Consider the following 23,630-nt stretch of genomic DNA (forward strand, 5'->3'; position numbering starts at 1 on the left):
TTGTGAATAGTGCTGCCGTGAATGTGGGAGTGCAGATGTCTCTTCAACCTTCTGACTTCATTTCCTTTGGATATATACCCAGGAGTGGCATTATTTTTTTTTTCATTTATTTGTCTTGTGTTTTTTATTTCATTGTTAGGTCTTTTCATATGACAACTTCAAGCTTCCTGGTTGTTTAGGCAACAACAAATGACTTTCTTCTGGGTCTGGCTTTGTGATGGGTTGGTTCCTCTGAGAACACAGAAATTCCCCCTTCATGCAATTTACAAGTTGGCTTCATAGCAACTCACCCTTCCTCTTGAAATGATCCTTGAGATCCTCCTGGGAGTTGAGATGGGCCTATTGGTGTCTTCACTGCTTCCTGGATGTGGTCCCAGGAGAGATGATGATGTGAATTAGGGCAGGAAAAATGGGGACAGAACTGGGGTCCAAGACCTTTGAGTGTTTATGAGAACCAATAGGCTAGGTGGATTGCTGGCCTCAGGGACAAGGAAACAGGAGGTCCAGGAAGAGGGATGGACTTGACCATGGGGAGGGGTGATGACCAGTCCTCATACGGGTTGGGTGGGGACAGGAAGAAGAAGATGGTTCAGGTCTGTCTTTCTTCAGATAAGGGGCCAGGCAGGCCTGTGGGAGTGTGAAGGGTCTGCAGGAGCCAAGAACGGCTCTGAGGTGGGAAAAGGAAGACTGCTCATGAGGGGGAGAGTCACACTGTACTCCAGTTACTTCCTGAGAGAACTCATGAGAAACCTGGGACAGGTCCTCACTATGGGGTACCAAAAGGGACTCACTTGATTCTGAACTTGAGTCCCAGATCTGTCTGTAGGATGCTCTCTAGGCTTCACTTTCCTCCTTTAAAAAGGATGGGAGAATAAGGGGAGGGATAAAATTAAGTTGGCCTGTAGGTACAATGTTATAGCAACATAGCAGGAGTAGGATCTGGTGTCCTATTGGCTAACAGTAACACACTGTATAGTTCAAATGGCAGAAAAGAGGATTTTGAGTGTTCTCACAACAAAGAAATGATGAATAGTGAAGGTGACAGATGCGTTTATTACCCTCATTTGATCATTACACAATGTATGGAGACTTCACATTTTTCCCCATACATATGTAGAATTAATTATAATCAATAAAATTTAATTAATTAAATAAAAGGGAGATGGTGATTTCTATATTCCAGAGATTCTGTAAGGGGTAAGAGAAGGGATTATGAAAGGTCCATGAGTTGGGTGGGACATGCCCCCTGAATGGAGACTTAAGGCGGGTGTCAACCCTGTCTCATGGCCACCAGTGGCCAGACAGGAGGCAAAGGTTGTATATCCTATATGAGAGGTGGGGCTGTGACCAGTAATTCTTCAGCTAGTCTTAAAGGGACTTAAGATTAGCCCCAGTGTTTCTCAGTAGGGACGTTGTTAGCACATGGGGTGAGGTGCACCTCAACGTAGGACATACCCCTGGAAAATAGCAAGCCGGATCCACATTGGCAGAAGTGGACACTGAGACATGGCTCCATCCACATGTCCACCTGCTTCCAAGGCTGGGGAGGGTATAGCAGTGTTCTTTTTAGAGTACTGCACATGGAGAAAACAAGCAAGAGAGAGCTAAGGGGACCCACAGCCATGTAGTTTTTAAGTGGTGAAATTAGGATTTAAACAAAGACATATTCCATTCTCTCTCTTTCTCTCCCTCTCCCCCTCCAAAATGTAATTATATATATATCTTTAAAAAAATAACTGAACTTCTTGCCTTTATTCTGCTTACTGTTAAAAACTTAGTCAATTATGAATTCCTTGCTCAAATTAATATGTTCTTATCCCCCAGATTGCATCTAAATTTGGCGGGGGGCTTACGCAGTATCCAGGTATATTGGGACATAGGTATTACCTTTGGTCATTATCTGTCTACATTAGTTTCCGCTATCAGTTTGGTTCTTGGTCATCAAGAGTCATCCATCCTTACACTCATTTTCCTCTTTGGTCTCTGATGATATGATCCATGCTGCATGACTTCTATGGCTCCTTGTCCTGACCCCAAGGCTTGTCAGGCTCTCCAAGTCTCCTCGAATCTGAACCTGAGCCTTAACCACAGGCTGATACCACCTCTCCTGTGTCCAATGATCTTATGTCAGTCCTTGTCAAGTGCTGCTTACAGACACTGGGAGACCCAGTCCAGGGCAGCCAGACCAACCAAGTACATGGACTCACAGTGGGGGTTCTGGATTCAGCCCAAAACATGGCCCCCTCCCACTTATATAACCAGTGGTGCCCAGTACATCTGTGAGCTGGGTTTTTGACTCACCACTGTTTTTTTCCACAAGTAAAATATAATTGCAGGCTTAGTGTTCCATTATAACCTCACATGGAAGAGTGGGTGGTAGGGTGGGCCTGAGCTCAAGACAGATAATGGCCTCACAGATCTGCAATGCTCACATCACCCACTTCTCTTCTTCCCTTTCTTAATCTGCAGTTGAGACAATAATGGAGCCGCAATGCTGACTCGATGTTATGCATCCGCGTGGTTACTCGGAAGCTGGGGAGGACACATGACTCCAATTATAGACTCTTTTCCAGCTTTTGACCTTTGAAGGCCCAGGGACTGGAATGCTCCTCGTTTGCTGAGTGGGAAAAGCTAGATTCTCTCTTCATTTCCCTTTTCCTGCTCAGTCTACTATCAGGGAATCTCTCTGACCCATGGCCGAACTCTCAGATCTGTTGGGGACTCAGAGGTTATGGAGATGGGTATCTTACCATGGTCAGTACACACAGCCCCATCCCAGAGAATACACAAAAAGTTAGTTTAACTGTTCTCTAACTTTTTCCTTTCCTGTAATCCAGAATTCCTCATATCTTACAGACTAGTTTCTCTTTTTTATTATTATTTAACATTTTTATTAGCACACATTAGTTGTACAGGGGGGACTCCTTGTGACACATATGTGCCTAGGATGCATCTTAATTAGACTCATCCCCACCCCATTATTCTCCATCATCTTTCCTTGCCCCTTCTTAGAGCAGTCTCAATAGGTTTGATTGTTCTAGTTTCATACACATGTACAAAGTACATGGAGCAGGCTAGTTTCTAAAAACTAGTTCAGCCAATGCTTGTCCATATCAACACTATGTTAGAGAGCTCCAAAGTTCAGCATTGGGCTCTTTTGTAGTTTGATCCTATTGTATTAACTCCCTATAGAGACTAGCTGTCTTTGGCCATTTGTCCAATGAAGAAATGCCACTGTATACAAATGTGTGTCAGGGGACATATTGGAGCCTGTTACTCATAATATCCCACCACAGGTGAATTATGCATGACTATCATCCACTATTTTTTCTTTTAAAGATCCCTTTTGTCTAATTTCTGCCTTTCCCATTAGATTATGAGCTCCAGGAAGTAGCACATCTATTGATTGTCTCACTGAGGTATTTGCATTACTTGTTATGATGCATTATATAGGAAGGCATTCCAAAATGTTACTGAATGAATGAATGAGCAAAGAATTGGGTTTATTCTGGGGTTCTATAGAGACCAGAGAGGGAGATGTGTTTGAACTTGAAGAACAAGTGTAAGTGTAGAGAAGAGAGCTGGGCTATTTTATTCTCAAGTGGCTCAAAGCATCTGCTCCCACTCATGGGTTAGGTACAAGGATGAGCTAGGTATGTACAATGGAGAGAAAAGTGAACTAAAATTTTGGAAAGTTGGCTGTCATCTTGGCACATTTGCTGGGCGACCATGAGAAAATCTACCCCCTCTCTGGGTCTTGTTTTTGTTTCATTTGTAAAACTTTTAAAAAATTTAATTGTTTCATCATTTGTAAAACTTTTAAAGGGACCAGGAAACTCTTCAAGGATCACAGTTATACTAACTCCTAACAAAGCTTCTCCTTCTTGTTTTGGGCCTTGCATTTTACAAGTTGCTCTTCCAGTCACACTCCCTGCTCCTGACATAGCAGATGGAACTGGTGCCACCCACGGCTGACAGATGAGCCTCATTTACAGCCCCCAACATTTAACCACTTGGCAACTTGATGGAGTTGTCTAGCTCTGAGATGTAGGAAGAGCCCACCCCATCTCCCAGCAACACAGACCACATCCCTGCCCATGTCAGGGACAGAGAACATGAAAAAGAGAAGCCTGCTCTAGCCTTGGGTATATGAGACCTTGGAGAAAAGCATATTTGGGTGTAGCAATATTGCCCCAAAATGGGAGACGATGGGGAGGTATCTAGACAACAATTAGCTGACTATTTCTAAGTCCAGTTTTTCTGAGGCTTACTGGTTTTTCTTTCTCTATTCAGTAATAATATCTAAAGAAGGCCTTGAATTAAATACAAGGTGGCCTGAGAACTGAAGAAAAATTCCTTCTTCACTTGTGACATTTAAGGCTTTGAGTGGTCAGATAGCTCTGTAACAACAGCTTGATCTTCCCAATAGCTATTGAGGGCTGCGTGATAGGCATAAACAACTTTGCACGCTTTGTTTTTTTCTCACAATATCATTACTATAGGTAGGTGCTGTGAATGTCTCTATTTTACAGATGAGGAAACTGAGAATTAGAAATGTTAAGACTTACACACAGCAATGGAGGGGGTGAATTCAAGTATGATATATTTGATACATTGTAAGAACCTTTGTAAATGCCACATTGTACCCCCACCCAGCACAGCAGTTAACAAAAAAAAGAAACTTACACACAATTGCACAGTGACTAAGGCAGAACTAGAACTCACACTCAAGCACAGCCACATGCATTCTTCTTTTCTTCTTTAGTGATAGAGTGGAAATTCTCTTAAATAAACATGTATCCTGGCCTTGACTGCAATCCTGATAGTCTGGGTGTGAGGGTAGGGGCTGGAAAATGAGATGATTCTCTTCCATCTGTTTTACAAGTTAAGGATTTTGAGCCTCACTGTGAAAATCCAAAAGCCATGGCCCAGCTGGAAAATGAAGAGGGAGACGGAGCTATTGGATAGGAGTAGGTTAGAATTCTCCTAACCCAAAGAGGGGAGGTCATACAAAAAAAACTGTTTCTACTGTTTCTTAGCAGAAAGTTAAGTATTATGTGGGGAGCAGGATTGTATTAGTGGGACAGAAATATTTTTTTTGGTCTCTTTCTTTTAGTAGATATTGGCCCGAGACTTTGAAGGCTTTCCAATGTGAGAGAAACATGAGTTGGCCAGGAAACTCTCTGGAGTCTGTGAGGCAAAGAATATCTGATTAACTTACTTTCTTAATTTAGATTCCTCAGAAACTTACAACTCACAGCTCCAAGAAACCATCGGGTCTACATATTTATAATGTACCTGACACATTTGTTCAAAGAATGTAGACTCTTTTTAAAAAAACACTCTCATTCGTGGAAGATAGATTCAAAAGATAAACATATGCACAAAACAAGCATGATCTATAGAAACTCAGATGAAGAACATGTTTGTAACAGTGGAACTTCTCTATGGAACTTGGGGGAGGAGGGAAAGGAAAAGAGAATGATAGAGCATCAGTAATATCATAAAACATAAGATGTGAAGGTAGAGGATATAAGGAAGTGTATTGAAAGCTGTTGAAAAACAAAAGAGAATGATACAGCATCAGTAATATCATAAAACATAGATGTGAAGGTAGAGGATATAAGGAAGTGTATTGAAAGCTGTTGAAAAACAGGAAAAGGGGTAAGGAAGAGCAATGAAAGGGGTTGAATAGCCCAAAATAAAGCACACCCACAAAGGGCATACATTGAGGCACCCCTTTGAACATCAACCTAAATATTAATAACAAGAAACAGGGCTGTAAAGTAGGCACAGTGTGTGGGGGGTACTAGTGGGAGAGAGAAGGGTGAAGGAAGGAGATTAAGATGATGGTAGGAAGGAGATTAAGATGATGGTATATGGTAGATGGACTTCATATACCTATGCGGAACAGAACTAAGAAACCTCTTGCAATTGCTTTAAGTGGTGTGGGGAGGGGACAGAGGGAGAGAGACAATGGGGACAATGTAACTAATGTACAGTATAAATCTAATTGGAATTGTCACTATGAATTTTCCCCTGTATAATGAATATATCCTAATAACAATTTGTAAAAAATAAAATAACACTTTCATACTTTTAACACTTGGCTCCCGTGAAATGTGTATTCATAGTAGCCAGATCACTTCCTTCCTCCTTTCACTTCCCAGCAGGTCTCAGCCTACCCACTACAGTTTAGCTTCAACCTAAACTGATCCAAAGGCCTTTGTGGTACACAGTGAAAACTCCCTAAAATAACCCGTAGGGAGAAGATCCAGAAGTTCCTCCAAGCCTGTGTACATTGTCTTTTGTAGAAAGTTGGTGTAGCTCAGTTATACTTCATCCTCTACCCATGGGAGAGTGTGCTGTGTTACTGCCTGATCAGTAGAGTATCCTTGTTTGTGGGTAAGCTAAGCCCAGTTTTCTCATTTGTTTTATTGTCTTTGTTTTTTGTTCTTGTCGTTTGCTGTCCCAGGCATCAAATGGTCTATAAACAAAACATTTATCCACTTCATACCTACTCTAAAAAGAAAAAAAAAAAATCAAAGCATCCAAAGTAGCTATGTCGCTAAGCCAATATATTATCCCACATTTTTCTTTGAGCACGATATGACTTTTAGGTAAAGCATTTTGCATACTGCCTGTCACATAGCAAAGGGCTGAAAAATGTTCTCTTTTTCTCTTCTTTTCCTGTATTAGAATCCGGTTCCAGGTAAGGAGCTGGGCTAGGCACTGGAAAGGGAGTAATGATGTATGAGCACATTTCCCTGAGACAAAGAGACGTGGGGGAGAAGTAGCCACATGGGTAAGGAAGAGAAGTAAAGAGAGTATTTTAGGTTGAGTTTTGTCCTACTCAAATTCATATATTGAAGACATAGCCCCCAGTACCTAAGAATGTGACCTGATTTGGAAATAGGGTCATTGTAGATTAGATGAAAGAGTTCATGCGGGAGCAGGGAGAGGCCTCTAGGAGGTGATCAAGTTGTTATCAGTGATTAATGGCATTTTAGGAGGACTGGATTAGTTACTGGGGAATGGGTCCCAGTGAGATTGTGATTTTACTTAAAAGGGGATTTGGGTGCAGATATACATAGGGTAGATATCAGGTGAAAAATGAAAGCAGAAGCCTATAATTCAAGGAATGAAAAGATGCCAGCTAGCCCCCAAAAGTTAGGAGAGTTTCATGGGCAGCTCTTCCCTCTCTGTCCTCAGAAGGGACTAACTCTGCTCACATCCTGATCTTGGATTTCTTGCCTCCAGAACTGTGAGATGATAAATTTCTGCTGTTAAAACCACCCAGTTTGTGGTACTTTGTTATATAGTTCTAGTAAATAACAGGAGCTAAAGGTGATGTATTGCTTAATGATGGGGATATGTTCTAAGAAATTAACTGGTAGGTGATTTTTGTCATTGTGCAAGCATCATTCAGTGTACTTACACAAACTAAGATGACTACAACATCACTTGGTCATATCATCTTTGACACCACTGTCAGCTATGTGTGTATTGTTGACAGAAGTGTTACACAGCATACAAGTGTGTTTAGTGATGGGGTGGAGTCTGTGGAGGTCTCTGGGAGGACACACTGTTTAAGCTGAGAACTAAGAGATGGTTCAGCATTAGTTTCAAGAAAATGTGAAGGGGAGCATTTTGCAGAAGGAAGTAGCCTTGCTACATATGGTTAATTGTTACCTCACAATTTATTCTAACACGCTTGGGTATCTAGCTTTTAATACCACAACACATTAGAACTTGAAAGTGGACTGGCTGCTGTTCACCGCGTGACTGATGAAAGAGGCTAAAGTGATGAAGGACAAAGGAAGACTGCAGAATAAGAGGAGGGAAGATGCAGGCAGAGGAGAAGAGGAGGACTGGAAATGAAACCACAACCCTCTGGGGTTCTTGCGTGAGGGGCAAATGTCCATTGCTAATACTGTTGTCATGATTTGGCTGAAATGGTGGTTGTGGACATTCAATAACCTTTGATATTTAGAGTAATGACTGTGAGCCATGGTGGTGATGGAAGAACCCTGACTTGGTCTATTTCCATTTGCTATAACAAAATACCTAAGGCTGAGTAGTAATTCATGAAGGAATGAAGTTGACATATCTCATGATTTTGGAGGCCAAAAGGCCAAGATTGGATAGCTACACCTGGCCAAGGCATTGTGATGTGCCTTTCCATGGTGGGAAAATAGAAGGGCAAGCAGGTGGGCAGAAAGAGAAGGGGCAAGACAAAAGGAGTGGCCTTGCTTTATAACACCACTCTCACGGTAATTAATCCAGTCCCATGAGAACATAACTAATCCCGTAAGGACTTCATCGCCTCCTAAAAGTCCCACCATGTCACAACTAATTGCATTGGGAATAAATTCCAACACAGGTTTTAGAGGGTACACACCATGTTCCACAGATACTCTGTTTCTGAAGTGATAACAATACACTGTAACTGAGTTTCTTGAACATACACAGTACTACTTCAAATTAAAATTGAATTCCTCCTCTTCTTTTTGCTGCCTTTGAAATACCCTCTTTCTTAGAATATAGACATAAGAGGTCCCCTATCTTATGGACCTGAATTAGGTGGCCCTCTCTCCTGCCTTCCCAGGAGCCTTTGTTTTGCTGTATCACAGCCATAATGTGCTCATTATAACCTGATCATCACCTGTTCTCCATTTCTTCTGTCATGTTGCTCGTCTGCCTCCCACTCTGAACTGTCTTCTACTCACAGCACAGCCTGAGACTTTGAAATGAATCTTTGTTCCCCTGAGCCTGTATCAAAAGTGGCCAATAATGAGCATTAAATAAATATTTAACAATTCTAGTTTTCAAATATTCCCTTCCTAAATGGTCAAAATAAAAATAAATGCTCTCGTGCTTTAAAGACATAAACCCTTGGGTAACACAAATGGCTCATTTGCCAAAGGTTTTGTGATTATGTATGCATCTTTTTTCCTCCATTGCAAATTCCTACTGGTACCTTTGTCACCGAGATTCAATAAGATGGATTTAACTCCCATTTTTACATGAACATTTTCTGGTGGGAGCCTCGCCTGCTATGTTCTCTTTTGATAAATTCAGGGTAATTTTGAGTTGCATTGGATTTTCTTTTCCTTCCTTGTAGCCAGAGACAAATCTACACGGCATTTCAAACTATAATTTTCAGGTTTGTCCCTAAAACGATGCTGGGCATTAATATTTGGAAAGGTTAGGAAGGAAAAACAGAGCCAAAGGCCAGGATTCTGTTCTGATTTCTGAATGTCTATTCTCTTTTTTTATTGTTATGAGAATTACCAGTGCAGTTGGCTCCTGTAGGACCATCTCTTGCCTGTTCCCTCTCTTTGGTCCAGTTTTGATACAACTGAATAATCTGGAATATGTCCAAGAACTCTGAGCCCAGAGGGGGCTTTATAGAAACCAATACCTTCTGCTTATGGCCATCTCGTTGAATTTGTTTTGATTTTATGGACAATCGGAGGTGATAAAGCTTTAGCTATCTTTTGTTGAATGCTTACAATGCTTTCTGCTTAATGTCTTTAAATCCCACAATAACCTCATGAGGACACTGTGTTCCCAGTTTTGAGCACAGAAGACTGGGGGTCATAAAGACTTTATAGAACACACCCAAAGATGCTGTTGGTAAGTGGAAATCCAGAGTTTAAATCCAAAACTAACTGATTCAAAACCCCATTCTTACTTCATTGTGTTATCTGAGATGGTGCTGTATGTGGACAGCTTGACTTCTGAGGTGGCACAGAGAAAGAATAGGGATGAGGGAGGATTGTGGGAGGGACCACGATGGCCTCATTGGCTAGGTAAAAAGATGATCCCTCTCAAGTGTTGATATTTTTGGAAAAAGAATTTCTTATCAGATTCTCTTATTGGTAAGTGGTATAGAAGCTAGAATTTATCCACCAGGCAAAACTCCTGGAATATCAGAGCTACTAAAATATGTACAGAGGAATGGTAGGATGAATCAAGTTGAAGAGAGAAGGGTACACATAGATTCCTCAAAGGAGCAGGGAGAAGCCTGCTTATTCTCTGAATGCAACATCAAGTTCTGTTCTTTGGATAAAAGAAGAAATAAAAAAACCCCATAGATCTGACTAGGGTTTTTCTCATCTGATTGGGAAACTGCAGGGAGAAGGAAGGGACTCAAGACAAAAGAATCTGGTGAATCAGTGCTGATTCCCCAAGCTCTTCCTGCTTGCTGCAGTCTGGCTTAGTTGAGGAAACACTAAGTTTGCCATTAGACAAACTGGAATCAAATCCTGTTACTGTTATAATAAGTTGTGTGACTTTGTGAAAGTTGCTCAACTTCTCTGAGCTTTGATTTTCTTATTTATAAAATAATATTGTACTACTTGGAGAATGTGAGTGAAATATTTTTGCATAGTTAATGTGCTTTTTTGTTTAACCTTTCTGAGTACATGACTTTTGTCTGAGTTGGCCTGTGGTGTCTATCTACTTAAGAGAGAAAGGAGTCATCGGGGAGAGTTAACTAGTCAATCTTTGGGTCAGATGCTCATGCTTAGCCAAGTATGAGCTGTATGAGCTCCTGCCAGAGTCCCAAATGGACTCAAGACAGGAGACCCACCCCTCACATTTCTCTCACTCAGCCAGCATCCCTCCCTCTACCCTAGCTCTGTAGCCCAAAGAGTGGAAGTTGAGTGACATGATCTTAATCTTCCTCATCTCTTTTTCTTCCCAGACCTTCCTAAAATCAGAGCAGTCAAGCCTTTCTACGCCTTTCCTCTTTTCTGGTCATCCTTGCCCAAACTCTATTGTCTTGCCAACCATGTCTTGTCTTAATATGCTAGTGAGTGATGAATGGATTAAGAAAATGTGGTATCTATACACAATGGAATTTTATGCAGCCATGAAGAAGAACGAAATGTTATCATTCACTGGTAAATGGATGGAATTGGAGAACATCATTCTGAGTGAGGTTAGCCTGGCCCAAAAGACCAAAAATCGTATGTTCTCCCTCATATGTGGACATTAGATCAAGGGCAAACACAACAAGGGGATTGGACTATGAGCACATGATAAAAGCGAGAGCACACAAGGGAGGGGTGAGGATAGGTAAGACACCTAAAAAACTAGCTAGCATTTGTTGCCCTTAACGCAGAGAAACTAAAGCAGATACCTTAAAAGCAACTGAGGTCAATAGGAGAAGGGGACCAGGAACTAGAGAAAAGGTTAGATCAAAAAGAATTAACCTAGAAGGTAACACCCACACACAGGAAATCAATGTGAGTCAATGCCCTGTATAGCTATCCTTATCTCAACCAGCAAAAACCCTTGTTCCTTCCTATTATTGCTTATACTCTCTCTACAACAAAATTAGAAATAAGGGCAAAATAGTTTCTGCTGGGTATTGAGGGGGTGGGGGGAGAGGGAGGGGGCGGAGTGGGTGGTAAGGAAGGGGGTGGGGGCAAGGGGGAGAAATGAACCAAGCCTTGTATGCACATATGAATAATAAAAGAAAATGAAAAAAAAAGAAAAAAAATATGCTAGTGAGTGTAGATGAAGGTATCTAGGGGAAAAACATCTTTCAAAGATAGTAGTGTGACTTAAAATTTGTTATTGTTGGTGGCAGTCATTTTAGAGTTTTTGAATATTAATTCTCACAGAGTCAGTAAAGAAGTGCCTAAGACCACAGATTCCTAGAGTTAGAGACTGCCAGGTTCAAAGAATGGCTTTGCCACTGCCAAGTCAAGTAACATTGGACAAAACCTCTCCATGCCTTGATTTCTTCCTCCACAAAATGGGGGTAATAATTGCATCTCATAGCAATTATTGACAAATTACATGAGTTAGTATGTAGAATAGTATCTGATACCTCATAACCCCTCTGCAAGTGTGCATTGTGTAAAGAAGTGTTTTCTTCACCTTCTCTCCTCCTCATCATCATAATTTATCTTGTGTTACTTCTGTAATTAATTATAAATTCCCAACTCTTACCAGGCATGGGAGTCATGGGCTATCCAGGGCAAAGTTCATATACTCAGGAAGACAAAAAGAGAAATACATATTAATAATTTTAAAAAATAGTTCTTATTCACTGTATCCTCATTGATAAAGTTGCTTCCCTTAGGAGTTAACAATTCTGATGTTGTTATAAACATATACTAGAATCAAAAAGTAAGTGGATGGTGGATGATAGGAACCTAGTTTAATATAGCTGGAATGGGGGTTATAGATGAGAAGGTGGCAGAGGCTAGAACAGTCCATTTGAATTAATAGATTTGAGATGGAGACATCAGGATGAATTCATGCTTAGGTTAATGTAGGCACAGGTGGTTATATATATAGATGTTTATAAATGTGTATATAGGCACATGTTAGTACACACACAGATTTGCTCATTCCATCATCGGACAGAGATTGAAGCAACCACAGTACCCTTACTAGAAGACCTCTGAGTTTCTTATACCCTTTTTCAATGAGATGAGCCAGGCTCCTTGAAGAGATGTACGTACCTTGGGCTAGGACCAGAAATATAAAAAATGAGCCTGGGGAATACTGAATTATCAGAAAGTTGAGGAAGTGTTAAAAAAAAGAAAGATGAAGATATGTCAAAGGGACATATGAACCAATTGAAATAGTTGCCAGTAGTTAAACATAGAGCAATTTGAGCAAAAAGCCAAAATAAATTAGTATTGTATTATAACCCAAAGCATGAAGTACATATCCATGTGGCCACATTAATAGAATAGACTCTTGAATAAATAAAAACAAAGGAAGAAGTAGAGACAAATATCCCATGAAGAAGAATATCCAAAAGTTTATGTAGACACTCTCCACTCAAGGAGGCAGAATATCATTCCCTGATCCTTAAATGCGAATGGCACATACTGACTTCCTTCCAAAGAGGAGGAGAAAAGAGAGCAATTTTACAGTGAGAAATCTAAAAAACAACACTGCTACCTTAGCTAGGTGATAAAGGTTAACATCAACAGTAGTAAGTCATCATAGTGCATATCCTTGATGTGTTGTGATGAGATGGTCACTTTACCTATGTTTTTCCTCCCCAAAGCCCACAACTCCAATTGAACCATGAGGGGAAAAAAGTGAGACAAATTTCATTTGAGTGACATTTCACAAGATACCTGAAACTCAAAACTATCAAAGTCATCAAAACAGGTAAGGTCTGAGAAACTGTCACAGCCAAGAGGACCCCAAAGAGATATGACTAAATTTAATGTGGTACCTGGATGAGATCCTGGAGCAGGTAAAAAGGACATTTGGTAAAAGCTAAGGGAACCTAAATTAAGTGTGGGCTTTAGTTAATAGTAATGTACCAGTATTGGTTCATTCATTATAATTGATATAATAATATGTTAATAATAGGGAAACTCAGGTATAAGGCACATGGAAACTCTTTGTACCATCTTTGAAGTATTTCTGTAAAATTAAAATTGTTCTACAGTAAAAAGTTAACATAAAATATATTAAATATCCTACATCACTCTTTGTAGGGTTTATTTGAGAAATAAAGGAAATGGCGTATAAGAAATTATTTGCCATGTGTCTGGTACACAAAATATCCACAAAACAGAACTGTTTGACTTTCCAGTGCTTTCTGTACTATTCTTCCTTATGATATGCTTTGAAGAAGTTACTCGTTTTGTCTTTTCTCCAAGCCAAATGGTTTCTGATAGTTATTTGTCTTTTCTGCACAGAGAAACTCAGAGCCTCCTCTCAGTGTTTATAGCTGAGCATTTTTTACCCTAACTGAGCCAATCTGAATAGCATCCACTTTATTTCTGTTGAGTGACTAAGGTATACCAGATAATAATGGTATTTACACAGTGGTTACTTTGGCGTAAGGCTGCCAGATGTGCTTCCAATTAGAGTGACTGTATCTTTACTTTCTTTGAAAATAATCGTCAGATTTGAAGCCATTTTTTCTGGAGGACAGTTCACAGATATCAACTTCGTATGTACTGACAGAGGGTCTTGATGGAATGCAACAGCAAGTGTTCCATAGTTCTTTTGAAGGGTTGTGAGGAGTTGCAAAATTATAATGAGCTAGAGGAAGTTTTCTTGTGTATTGGAAGGAAGTACCTTTCTACAGAGGTGGATGAGATGTCTGTGGAGCACAGGTGTATCTAGAAGAGAAATCATTCTGCCAAGAGCAAAACATTGTTGGCTCTTCGGGGTTCTTCTATGGTCATGACTGGGCAAAAGAAATTACACATAATATACATATATATGCATACATCTATATATGTGTGTGTAAATACATATGTATACATTCATATACATACATACACACATATGCATCTTTAAAATTATCTTCTCAACCACTAGCAAGAGCAGTATTTTCAGATTATAACCTAAATCTTACTCCCTCTGAGTCTTAACTCACCCCATGGCTCTAATTTTCTTGGATTCCAACCTGAGCCTAACCCCATCGGCACTTTTGCTTTTCCTTCTTTGCTGGATATATTTGGGGGAAAACCTGGGTTGCCAGGTCTGGCCTATCTTCTTGTCTGGTAAAATAAAAATAACATTTTAAAACCCAGTCACCAATGCCTGTTTAATAATTCTTGATGGTTTCCCTGAGACTGGATTTTAATTTTTGTGAATAACCAGTGCCTGGAAGCTAGCACAAAATGGCTATCTAAAACTGCTAGAAATTTGCTGCCTATGGTTCTGCATATGAAAGTGGGAACACGACTTTGGGGCAGCCTTATTTCTTCCTTTGAGTGGGATTGCTTTGGTGGGTCCTCTCAGTCATGCCTACTTATATTCAATAAGCCCTCGAGGTAGTGCAAGACGTCGCAGAAAAAATCTAAAAGCAAATACTCTATAATGGAATATTAAGTATTCTGTTAATAATGTAAAAGCTGTCCCAAGATGTCCTATGAGGAGCATCTCTACAGACTTTTTTCCTCTAATGAAGTGGTTAGCACTTCTTCTGGCAGGCATGGAAAGAGGACTTGAGCATAGTGGTAGGGGTTAGGATGAAGTTGCAAAAAAAAAAAAATGGGGGAATGGGTTCATCCTGGAGGATAGTATTTGAGGGATGTCAATTCTAACTAGACAAGTTAGTGTTTAAGATCTATTTCTCAAAAGGAAGACCTGCCATTTCACCATTAGTTAATTAGCTTAACTAATGTCCCCGGGCTTTCTCTATGTACTATTCAATTTTTTTTAGGTTTTATCTTATTTTTAATTGGCACATAATAATTGCACCTATCTGTGGGGTACAGTGTGATGTTTTGATACATGTATACACTGTGTAATGATTGAATTAGGGTAATTGGGGTATCTATCACCTTGAACATTTATTAGATCATTGTGGTAAGAACACAAAATCCTCTCTTCTAGCTATTTTGAAATGTACACTATTTTGTTAACTACAGTTATTCTACTTTGCAATAGAACACCAGAACTTAGAACTTCATACCTGTTGACCTACCTCTCCCCCTTTCCTTCCACCTCCCCAGCTGGAAAGTTTCTACTGCAGCTCTGTAGCAGACAGAGGGGCAAGAGCTTTTCCATTTTGATGCAATTCTCATTTTTTGTTTCTTCACCATGGCTCCAACCAATTTTGGTCAGTTTCAGCTTACTGCAGGGAATCCAGTCACATAGAATTAGAATTCTATGTTGTAAGTGACAGGAACCCCCAAAATCATAGTATGTACTTTAAAGAGGGCTTCTATATTCCCTTGGTTTCCCTTGTGTGACTGTTATCCTTATTCTTTAATGACAAAGAAAGATTATCTCCACGTGGTAGGTTCAAAGTCACTTGACTTCACGGCCTCCTAGCATCTTGACTCCAAATAGAAAAATTCATGGAACAAATCTCATTGGCCCAGCCTAGACCACATGCTCCCCTCTGGTCCAATCATGGTGAGATGAAGGAAATACTGTTGATTTATTTGCTCACTTCAATGACTACTAGTGGTGTGACTTGCCATAACATTGGGGCTCTTACCATTTCTGAGCATACTCAATTGCTTTTCAACTGACATCTCTTGAATTATGAGTAGGGGTGACTTTTGCCACCAGAACTTACTGTGCCCATGGACATGGCAGGTTGTAAGTGCTGAGAAGTTAATGTCTCCCAGAAGCAGACCTCAACCAATGACTGATGAAGGTCAGACAAAAGTGCTCCCTTGCCTAGGTAGCAATTTTAAGGCATGCAAGTATCAGAATTCCAGAGTGGGATTAAACTCCAGTTCACCATCATTTCATCTTACTTGGCATCACACTCTTCGTTTGTTTGCCTTTCTTTCCTGTCTCTCACTCCCATCTTTTGCTATAAGTATGTCCTGAGATCATTTCCCAAACATCCTTGCATTTGCAGCTTTCTCTCAGTAACTTTTGGGGGAAACCCAAAGGGAGATAGTTACTGTGGTTGTCAGCCATCACGTGACTCAGATGGAGATGAAGCAGAGTGTTAACGGAAGTGGTTGTTCTAAATCTATAAGCATAGTGACCAGCCACTCAGAAATATATCACAGAAATACAAACACAGAAAACAACAGATAATGATAACAGATGGGAACCCACTTCTCATTGGACCAACATTTGGCCAAAATATGTGTTTGGTTGACATTCCCACAGAAAGCAAACAGAACCCCCAGATGGCCAACTTCAGAGACAGAAATGTCAGGCATCTTGGGGTCCAGGATACAGTGAAAGTCACATCTTATCAGTACCTTTTCTATTGTTTTGTTAATTCTGAGGCTCTGCTGCCCTACCTGAATGTTAGCCAAAAAGCTATATCAGAAAGATACACGTCATTCTTTGAATACTGGTCTGAGGCTTGGGTTAGTTGACCTGTTTGGTGACATTCTCTTTAGACATTTGAGTTTGTGTGATGGCCCAGGCATATGCAGTGATACAAATACACTCCCTATTATGTGTGCATCAGACACAGTACCCTTACATCTTTCCATCTGGGTTTACTGGTTTCTAAAGACAAGCATATGCCATATATGTCATGGGTTGAGTTACCCAGAAGCAGAGTCTGAGATAGGCGGTCAGATACATGTGACTCTGAGCAAGTGCTTTTCATATGAAAAACCAAATACATATTACTTCCTAAAGTTGTGAGGGAAACACAATAGGAGAGATGAAGAAGTGACACAAGGATGGGGTCTCAGGTGACGTCTAGACCAGGGGTGACCAAACTAAATCTCTTGGGCCAAATTTGCTGCTACCTTTTAGCAAATAAAATTTTATTGAGACATATTCATGCCAATTTATTTAAATACTATCAGGGACTGCTTTCATTCTACCATGGAAAAGTTGAATAATCAAAGCAGAGGCCTGCAAAGCCTAAAATATTTACTGACTGACCCTTTTGAGAAAAAAATTTGCTGACCCCAGCCGTAAACGTGTCCCAATCCGTAATGAGTTCTGGAACATCCATTGCTTTCTAAAGTTATCTCTACCTTGTGGCAAGTGGCTGGTCTTTGCACCTTAGTGTCAGCCAGATTTTGGTTTCTGACCATCCCAGATACTGAGTGTGAGGTACTTGAAGTGCATTAAGCCCAGGGTGGTGGCTTTGTCAACTGAGAGCAATTCTCTGGATACCAGGAAGAGCTATGGAACTGTTAGTAGGTAACAGTTGCAAAAGCTGGAAAACGATGCACATTCTAGATGAAGGCAACTCTAGCATCTAATGAAATGCGTATCTGGATGGATGTGGGTGAATCTGGGGGAAACCCAGATCCTGGCTGAAACTGAGCATGATTCTCCCACCAGGACTCCTTGTCACCTATGTCAATTTTGCCCCCAACTTTCCATCCCATTGCCCTAGGAAATGAAGTCAGGATCCCTTAGCAAGCTCTACTGGGCCCTGCCAACCTTTCCATGTTACTTTCCTTATGTTATATTCTCAACCATGCATGGCTAGAGGCCAGGGGCCCCCCTCAGCTCCTGGGCATGCCGGATTCCCTTCAGCTACACAGCCCAGGCTGTTTCCTTTGCCTGAAACAAGCTACCTTGTGGCTTCTCCCTTCCACAACACTCAACTAACATTGTATCCATCCTCCAGATCTTATCTCAATAGATTTTCTCAGAGGAACCTTTTGGAACCTCTCTCCCTAAGAGTCCAATTCCCTCCCACCCATCCACACCAAGTAGCCCACAGTCATTATGTGTCTTTATGTATTTTGTTCTATCTTGTGAAAAACTATAGCACCTAGAAATAGGCATAGATTTCCTTTTTTAAGAGAAAGATGCTATATTATTTCTATTACTTTGAAGCTTGCTTTCCCCTGCTTAATATAATCCATAAGAAACTCCCCAGTTTGCCATGTAGCAATAATGCACTTTAATACATTTTTCTAACATATTCTATCATGTGAATGTATATATGTATGTAATATTTATGTACAATAATCTCTAAGAATTCCCATAGTGATAGCAGTTCAGATTGTATTTTTATTCATTTCTGTATTTTTTATTCATTTTATATTTGTAAAAAAATAACCCAATGCAATGGTACAGCAAACATCTCTCAAAGGTCCTTACCTTTGGTGCTTTTGTTTCCGTAGGTTCAGACTCTAGACCTGGTATTGTTTGGTCCAATATTCACATACTTTAGATTTCAATACACCCCGCTAGATTCCTTTCTGCAGATACAGGAAGTGGTATATCCACCAGTAGCTTATGAGGCCTCTCTGTTCTCAACTCCTTTGCCAGCACTAATGTCCTATGGTCCTTTCAATGTTTGCCAGCCTCTTGGCAAAGGAATGGCCTCCTGACTATTACTGAGGTCAGCATCTTTTTATACTTTTGAGGACAAAAGTAACTCCTATCGTGATGGGACCTTGCCATGTGAATTTGGGGGGAGGCAGAGATGTTCTGAGCATATATTTTGTCCTCTGTCACCCATCCTGATCTGCAGTTGCTCTTCAATAAAGATTAGGAAGTTAGTTGTTTCTGAAAGACTTACACACCCTCTGCTGTTCTGCCATTCATGTCTCCAAAAGGTGGGGAGAGTTTAGTCTTAAGAGGTGTGTTGAGAGTGGGGGTGAGTAGAAAGTTCTGCCCTGCCTGCGACCATCTCTGTCTTTTCACTTTCAGATACCACCCAGATGAATAATGCAGTACCCACCTCTCCTCTGCAGATGGGACACCACCCACATTCCTACCCCAGCCTGGGCCAGATCTCCAACCCCTACGAACAGCAGCCGCCGGGCAAAGAGCTCAACAAGTATGCTTCCTTGAAGGCAGTTGGTAAGAACATCCTGTATGGGTCTGTTTTCTTTCTCCTCTCCTCCGGTTTGCTTCTCCTTCTAGATTTCGCCAACTTCTTCATACTGTTTTTTTTTCTATGATCTCTGTCTCTTTTTCCTTCCCTCCCTGTGTTTTTCTGTGCCTCTCTCTCTGTCTCTGTCTCTGTCTCTCTCTCCCCCTCCTTCCCTCCCTCCTTCCATCTATCCAGCTATCTCTATCCATTATCTATTATTTACCTTCTGTCTTTCTACCTGGAACCCAGATTATTGAGGACCACAGTTTCCCAGCTATTTCCTCTGATTCAGTGTGGAGAAGCATGGTCCAGGAGGGGTACCTATGTGGTGAGAGCTCCTTCCTGGGGAGGAGGACTTGGATGCTCCTGAGGTCCTACCAAGGCCTCAACCCCTTTGACATCCCCTAGGGCTTCCCCTGCTCTAACAATTCCTAGGAAGGCCACACGTAGAATCCAGGTCTGGGTCTCAGCAATGCCTTGCCTTCTAGCAGGTAACACCCTTCACATACACAGTCCCTCTCATCTCTGAGAATCTGGTAAACAATGCACATTCCTATTACAGGCAGCATCCTTCTTCAGCATATAAACATTTTCTGTGGTGTGCAGTCTGACGCTACTATTAATTTTATTTTTGCCAAATGTGCAACACTACATTGGAGCCTAAATACATGCTGCCTCACTAATCCAAAGAGGAAGTTATAATTATTATCCCAATTATCAGATCAGGAAACTGAGACTCAAGGAAGCTGATTTAATTTGGGTGACAGAGCTGAAAATTGAACTGGTGTTTTTATCACTCCAGATGCAAGGCCACTACCACTGCCCTGGTTCTCTTGAGTCTATCCCCCACACATGTGTGGATGACATAACTGTGACAGTGATGGAGGCTCTGAACAAATTGCTTCTAGAAGAATTTCATTGGATGGAAGCCAGGGCCACAGCAAAGTTAGCAATTCTTGATTCGTGATTAGCTGTGACAAACCTCAGGTCTCCCTAAGCGAATAGTTCTCACTTGTGGATGCAAATTACTACACTTGCAGAGCAGGTGAAATGTACCCATGCCTCATTCCAACCCCAGACAGTTTAACTGAATTGATGGAGTTCAGACATGGGAAGTTTTCAAAAGCTCTCTAGATGTTTCTATTGTGAATCCAGAGTTGAGATCCATTGATTTAAACCTTTCCATCAACCCAACATCCAAGAAAACCAAGTTCCACCTCAAGTGCTTCCTCTGAACTTCTTCCAAGTTTCTTGCTTGTTCTCTACATTCCTGTGCCTACCTAAAAGAGGGGCTCATCCTTTTTTCCTCCCCCACTGCCAAGCCCCTCACTAGAGGTAGGATGAGAGATACTTGTTGATTAAATCAAGTGTGAAATATCCCAATTCTATTGTAAACTAATTCCAGAACCCCAAGCATAGATACTACCATGTATCTATCATGCTTATGATAACCATGTTATATAGACATCAGATTCACAAAAGAAGCATTATTTGTGTCCTGTGAGTCCTGCTTTTGCTACCTGTCTCAGAGGAGAGATTTTCAAGCCAGCTTTTTCACTTAACCTATCTCTTTGAGTTTATTCCTTGGAAAACTGGAAAGAGCCAGACAGATATGGGTTCAAATCTTGCCTTTTCACTTACTTGTGTGTAACCTTGGACAACACTTACCCGTTCTTTAGGCCTCGGTCTTGCAGTCCATGATGATGCCTATAAGAGTAAACTAAGATAGCTCACATTATGGTCTTGTAAAGCTATGCACTCAATATGTATTCGTAACCTTCCTTCTGCAGAGTCCCACTGTCTTCTTATTGATAGCTCTATGGACAAATCCTTTCCTCATTCTATCTCCAAGAAAGCTCTTCTTAGTTATCTTTAAATATTCTCCTTCCAACCATGGAATCCTCTCCTTCCTAGTAGAATTGACTGTCAGGAGCCCAGGAGCAAACAAAAAATTCACTTTAACTGGTATTTCATTTTATCAGTAGAGGTTCTTCTGTTCTTTAGCTATTTATAAGATTGATTTATTGGTCCCCACATACTTTTGATTCCTGGAAAACTTTGGACAGGCAGAAAACCCACCAGCCACACAATTTCTTTTCTTGTCGATCTCTCATCTTCTTTTCTTCCCCCATTGCCAAGGTCCTCATTAGAGGTAGCATAGGAGATATGTGTTGAGTGAGTCAAGTGTGAAATATCCTCATTCTATTATAAACTAATATCAGAACCCCAAGCATAGGTACTACCATGTGTCTATGATGCTTGTGTAACCATGGTCTATAAACATCACATTCACAAAAGCAGCATTATTGGAGCCTCACATAGAGTCACACACTAACTAAATGGTTAGGAAGTATTTGTGACAGAAATCTACATTTAGGAGCTCATGTTTCCTGGTGTCCTAAAACTTCCAGATGGAATCATTGAAAGAGGAGTTGAGCCAAATGTATAATACCAAGGTCACAGGGTTCCCACCAACATAGGCCTTTTGAAATCTGGAGCCTTTAAGATCTTTCCTCCTAGTTATCAAAGTCTCATCCCTTACCTCTATGCCCAGCTCAATGCCCATGATGCTCCCAAACTACAGATTTCCTGTAGTCACACATATCATATGTTTACATAGAATGTGCACCCTAAGCATGTTCAAATATGCTCAGATATTACTAGGAAGGGTCAAGGACTGTATCCTAGGTGATCAAAAATTAGAGCTTCTTCACTGCTGATATAACTGTAAGGCTTTCAGACACTATTTGATGGCTTGCCTCTTTTTCTGAGCCCCATGTTTCCCTTACAAATGACATCTGCTGTTATATTAAATTCTTCTTTAGGCATTAAAAATCATCCCAGTTCTTTTAGAACTGGTCACACCATCCTATGCAACTCATTTCTTCAACATAGTTCTTAGGTAAGTAAGAGATGGATGCTCTAACATGGCTCCTTGATTCTCTCCAGGATTTTGGTAGGGATGCTTTTTGTGTAGCCCCTTTTCTCACAAATCAGGAACTCATGAAATATTTGTTGAATGAATGAATAAGCTTCTTTTTGACAAGAATCAAAGAATGCCTGGGCTAATAGGAAACACCCTTCTATATTCTAGAAAATGGGAGGATCTTACTTGGGGAATCCTCCCCAATCCTGGATGTGGTCTATGGGCCTTTCTTCTTCTTCATCTTTCCTTTGGATTGTTGTGGGAACTCTTGGGACTTTAACAGACTTGCAGGTGGTCTTGTGGGTCTCCAGCAAATGGAGCAGAGTAAGGCATGGCTTGACCCAGTAGTTACCCAGGTATCTAGCATCTGCCTGCATCAGTGAACTGCAAATCCCATAATAAATGTTCTTTCAAGGGTTCTTTATTAAGGCATAATGTGATCATAGTGTGAATGATGAAATGCATTTCATTAGTGGAATCATTACCACCCAGGAGAAAAGTTGTTTAAAAAATGGTTTGCTGGTGAAGGCACTGCAACCTCTCATAACTAGACTCATTTTCTACACATTTAAATCTGGTGAATAAGGCGAGGGTCACACAGCCTCTAGGGCTAACTGTTAAGCTTAAAAATGACTCTGGAAAATAAATTTCTCTTAGAGGCACTAATACGCAGAACATCAGGTGAACAATCAGAGGCTCTATCTTGGCCCTCATCCCTTACTCCATCCCAGTCCTCTTCCCTTATTTAGCCCTCATCCCTTACTCCATCCCAGTCCTCTTCCCTTATTTAGCCCTCATCCCTTACTCCATCCCAGTCCCCTTCCCTTATTTTGCTCGTGGATTTGAGCCAATGACAGAAACACTTGGACTTCAACTTCTTTGTGTAAAAAATAAGGAAGCCAAAGTATGTAGTCCCCAAGCTCCATTTTAATTTTAAAATTCTAAAATTATGAAATTCCCCTCATTCTTCTTATTAGGATTCCTGTAGGGTATGAAACATGTCCCATTCATTCACTGCCAATGGGAGGCGGGGGAGGTTTGAAGAAAGGATGGTAACTTTTGGTAGTTCCTGAGACAAATTCTTCCTAAACCCGCCTTCCTTTCCATTTCATTTAATTTTGTTGGTTTATGGAAATCATCTACATTGTGTTGAGAGAGGGTGCTTTTTGTCTTTATAATTTGGGAATGCTGTGTATATGTATGTGATTACCAAATGGCCTCTGTTCTCAAAGAGTTTACTGCTTAGCCATTGGTGAAAGATAGCACAAACTAGGGAAATGTCAGGGGATGAACTCTTTAGGACTCTGTGGAAGAAAGGATATTGGGGATAAATTACCATTCATTCATTCTCCAAACAAGGAATCTGGTGACCCTCAATTGTAGGTCCCACTGAGGCATGGACCAGGTCAGTCCCAGTCAGCACATAGCACCGTATAAGGCACTTAGTAAGTGCTCCTAATAACTATTTGTAAAACCAGTAAA

At 40.7% G+C, this 23,630-nt stretch overlaps 1 protein-coding gene across 7 annotated transcripts in view; it reads left to right on the forward strand.

Annotated features, from left to right (window-relative positions):
- The window catches only part of Shisa9 (shisa family member 9), a 474,421-nt gene that overhangs the window by 237,509 nt on the left and 213,282 nt on the right, over nt 1-23,630 (forward strand). For 4 of the 7 annotated variants that reach the window (XM_074058978.1, XM_074058977.1, XM_074058975.1 and 1 more), the window contains exon 3: nt 19,057-19,209. In XM_074058978.1, the coding sequence (XP_073915079.1) occupies nt 19,057-19,209 (153 nt within the window). The remainder of the gene's footprint in view (nt 1-19,056; nt 19,210-23,630) is intronic. The other 3 variants (XM_074058979.1, XM_074058981.1, XM_074058980.1) reach the window with 1 other exon arrangement.

Source organism: Castor canadensis, chromosome 17, assembly GCF_047511655.1.
Source record: "Castor canadensis chromosome 17, mCasCan1.hap1v2, whole genome shotgun sequence".
Lineage (NCBI taxonomy): Eukaryota > Metazoa > Chordata > Mammalia > Rodentia > Castoridae > Castor > Castor canadensis.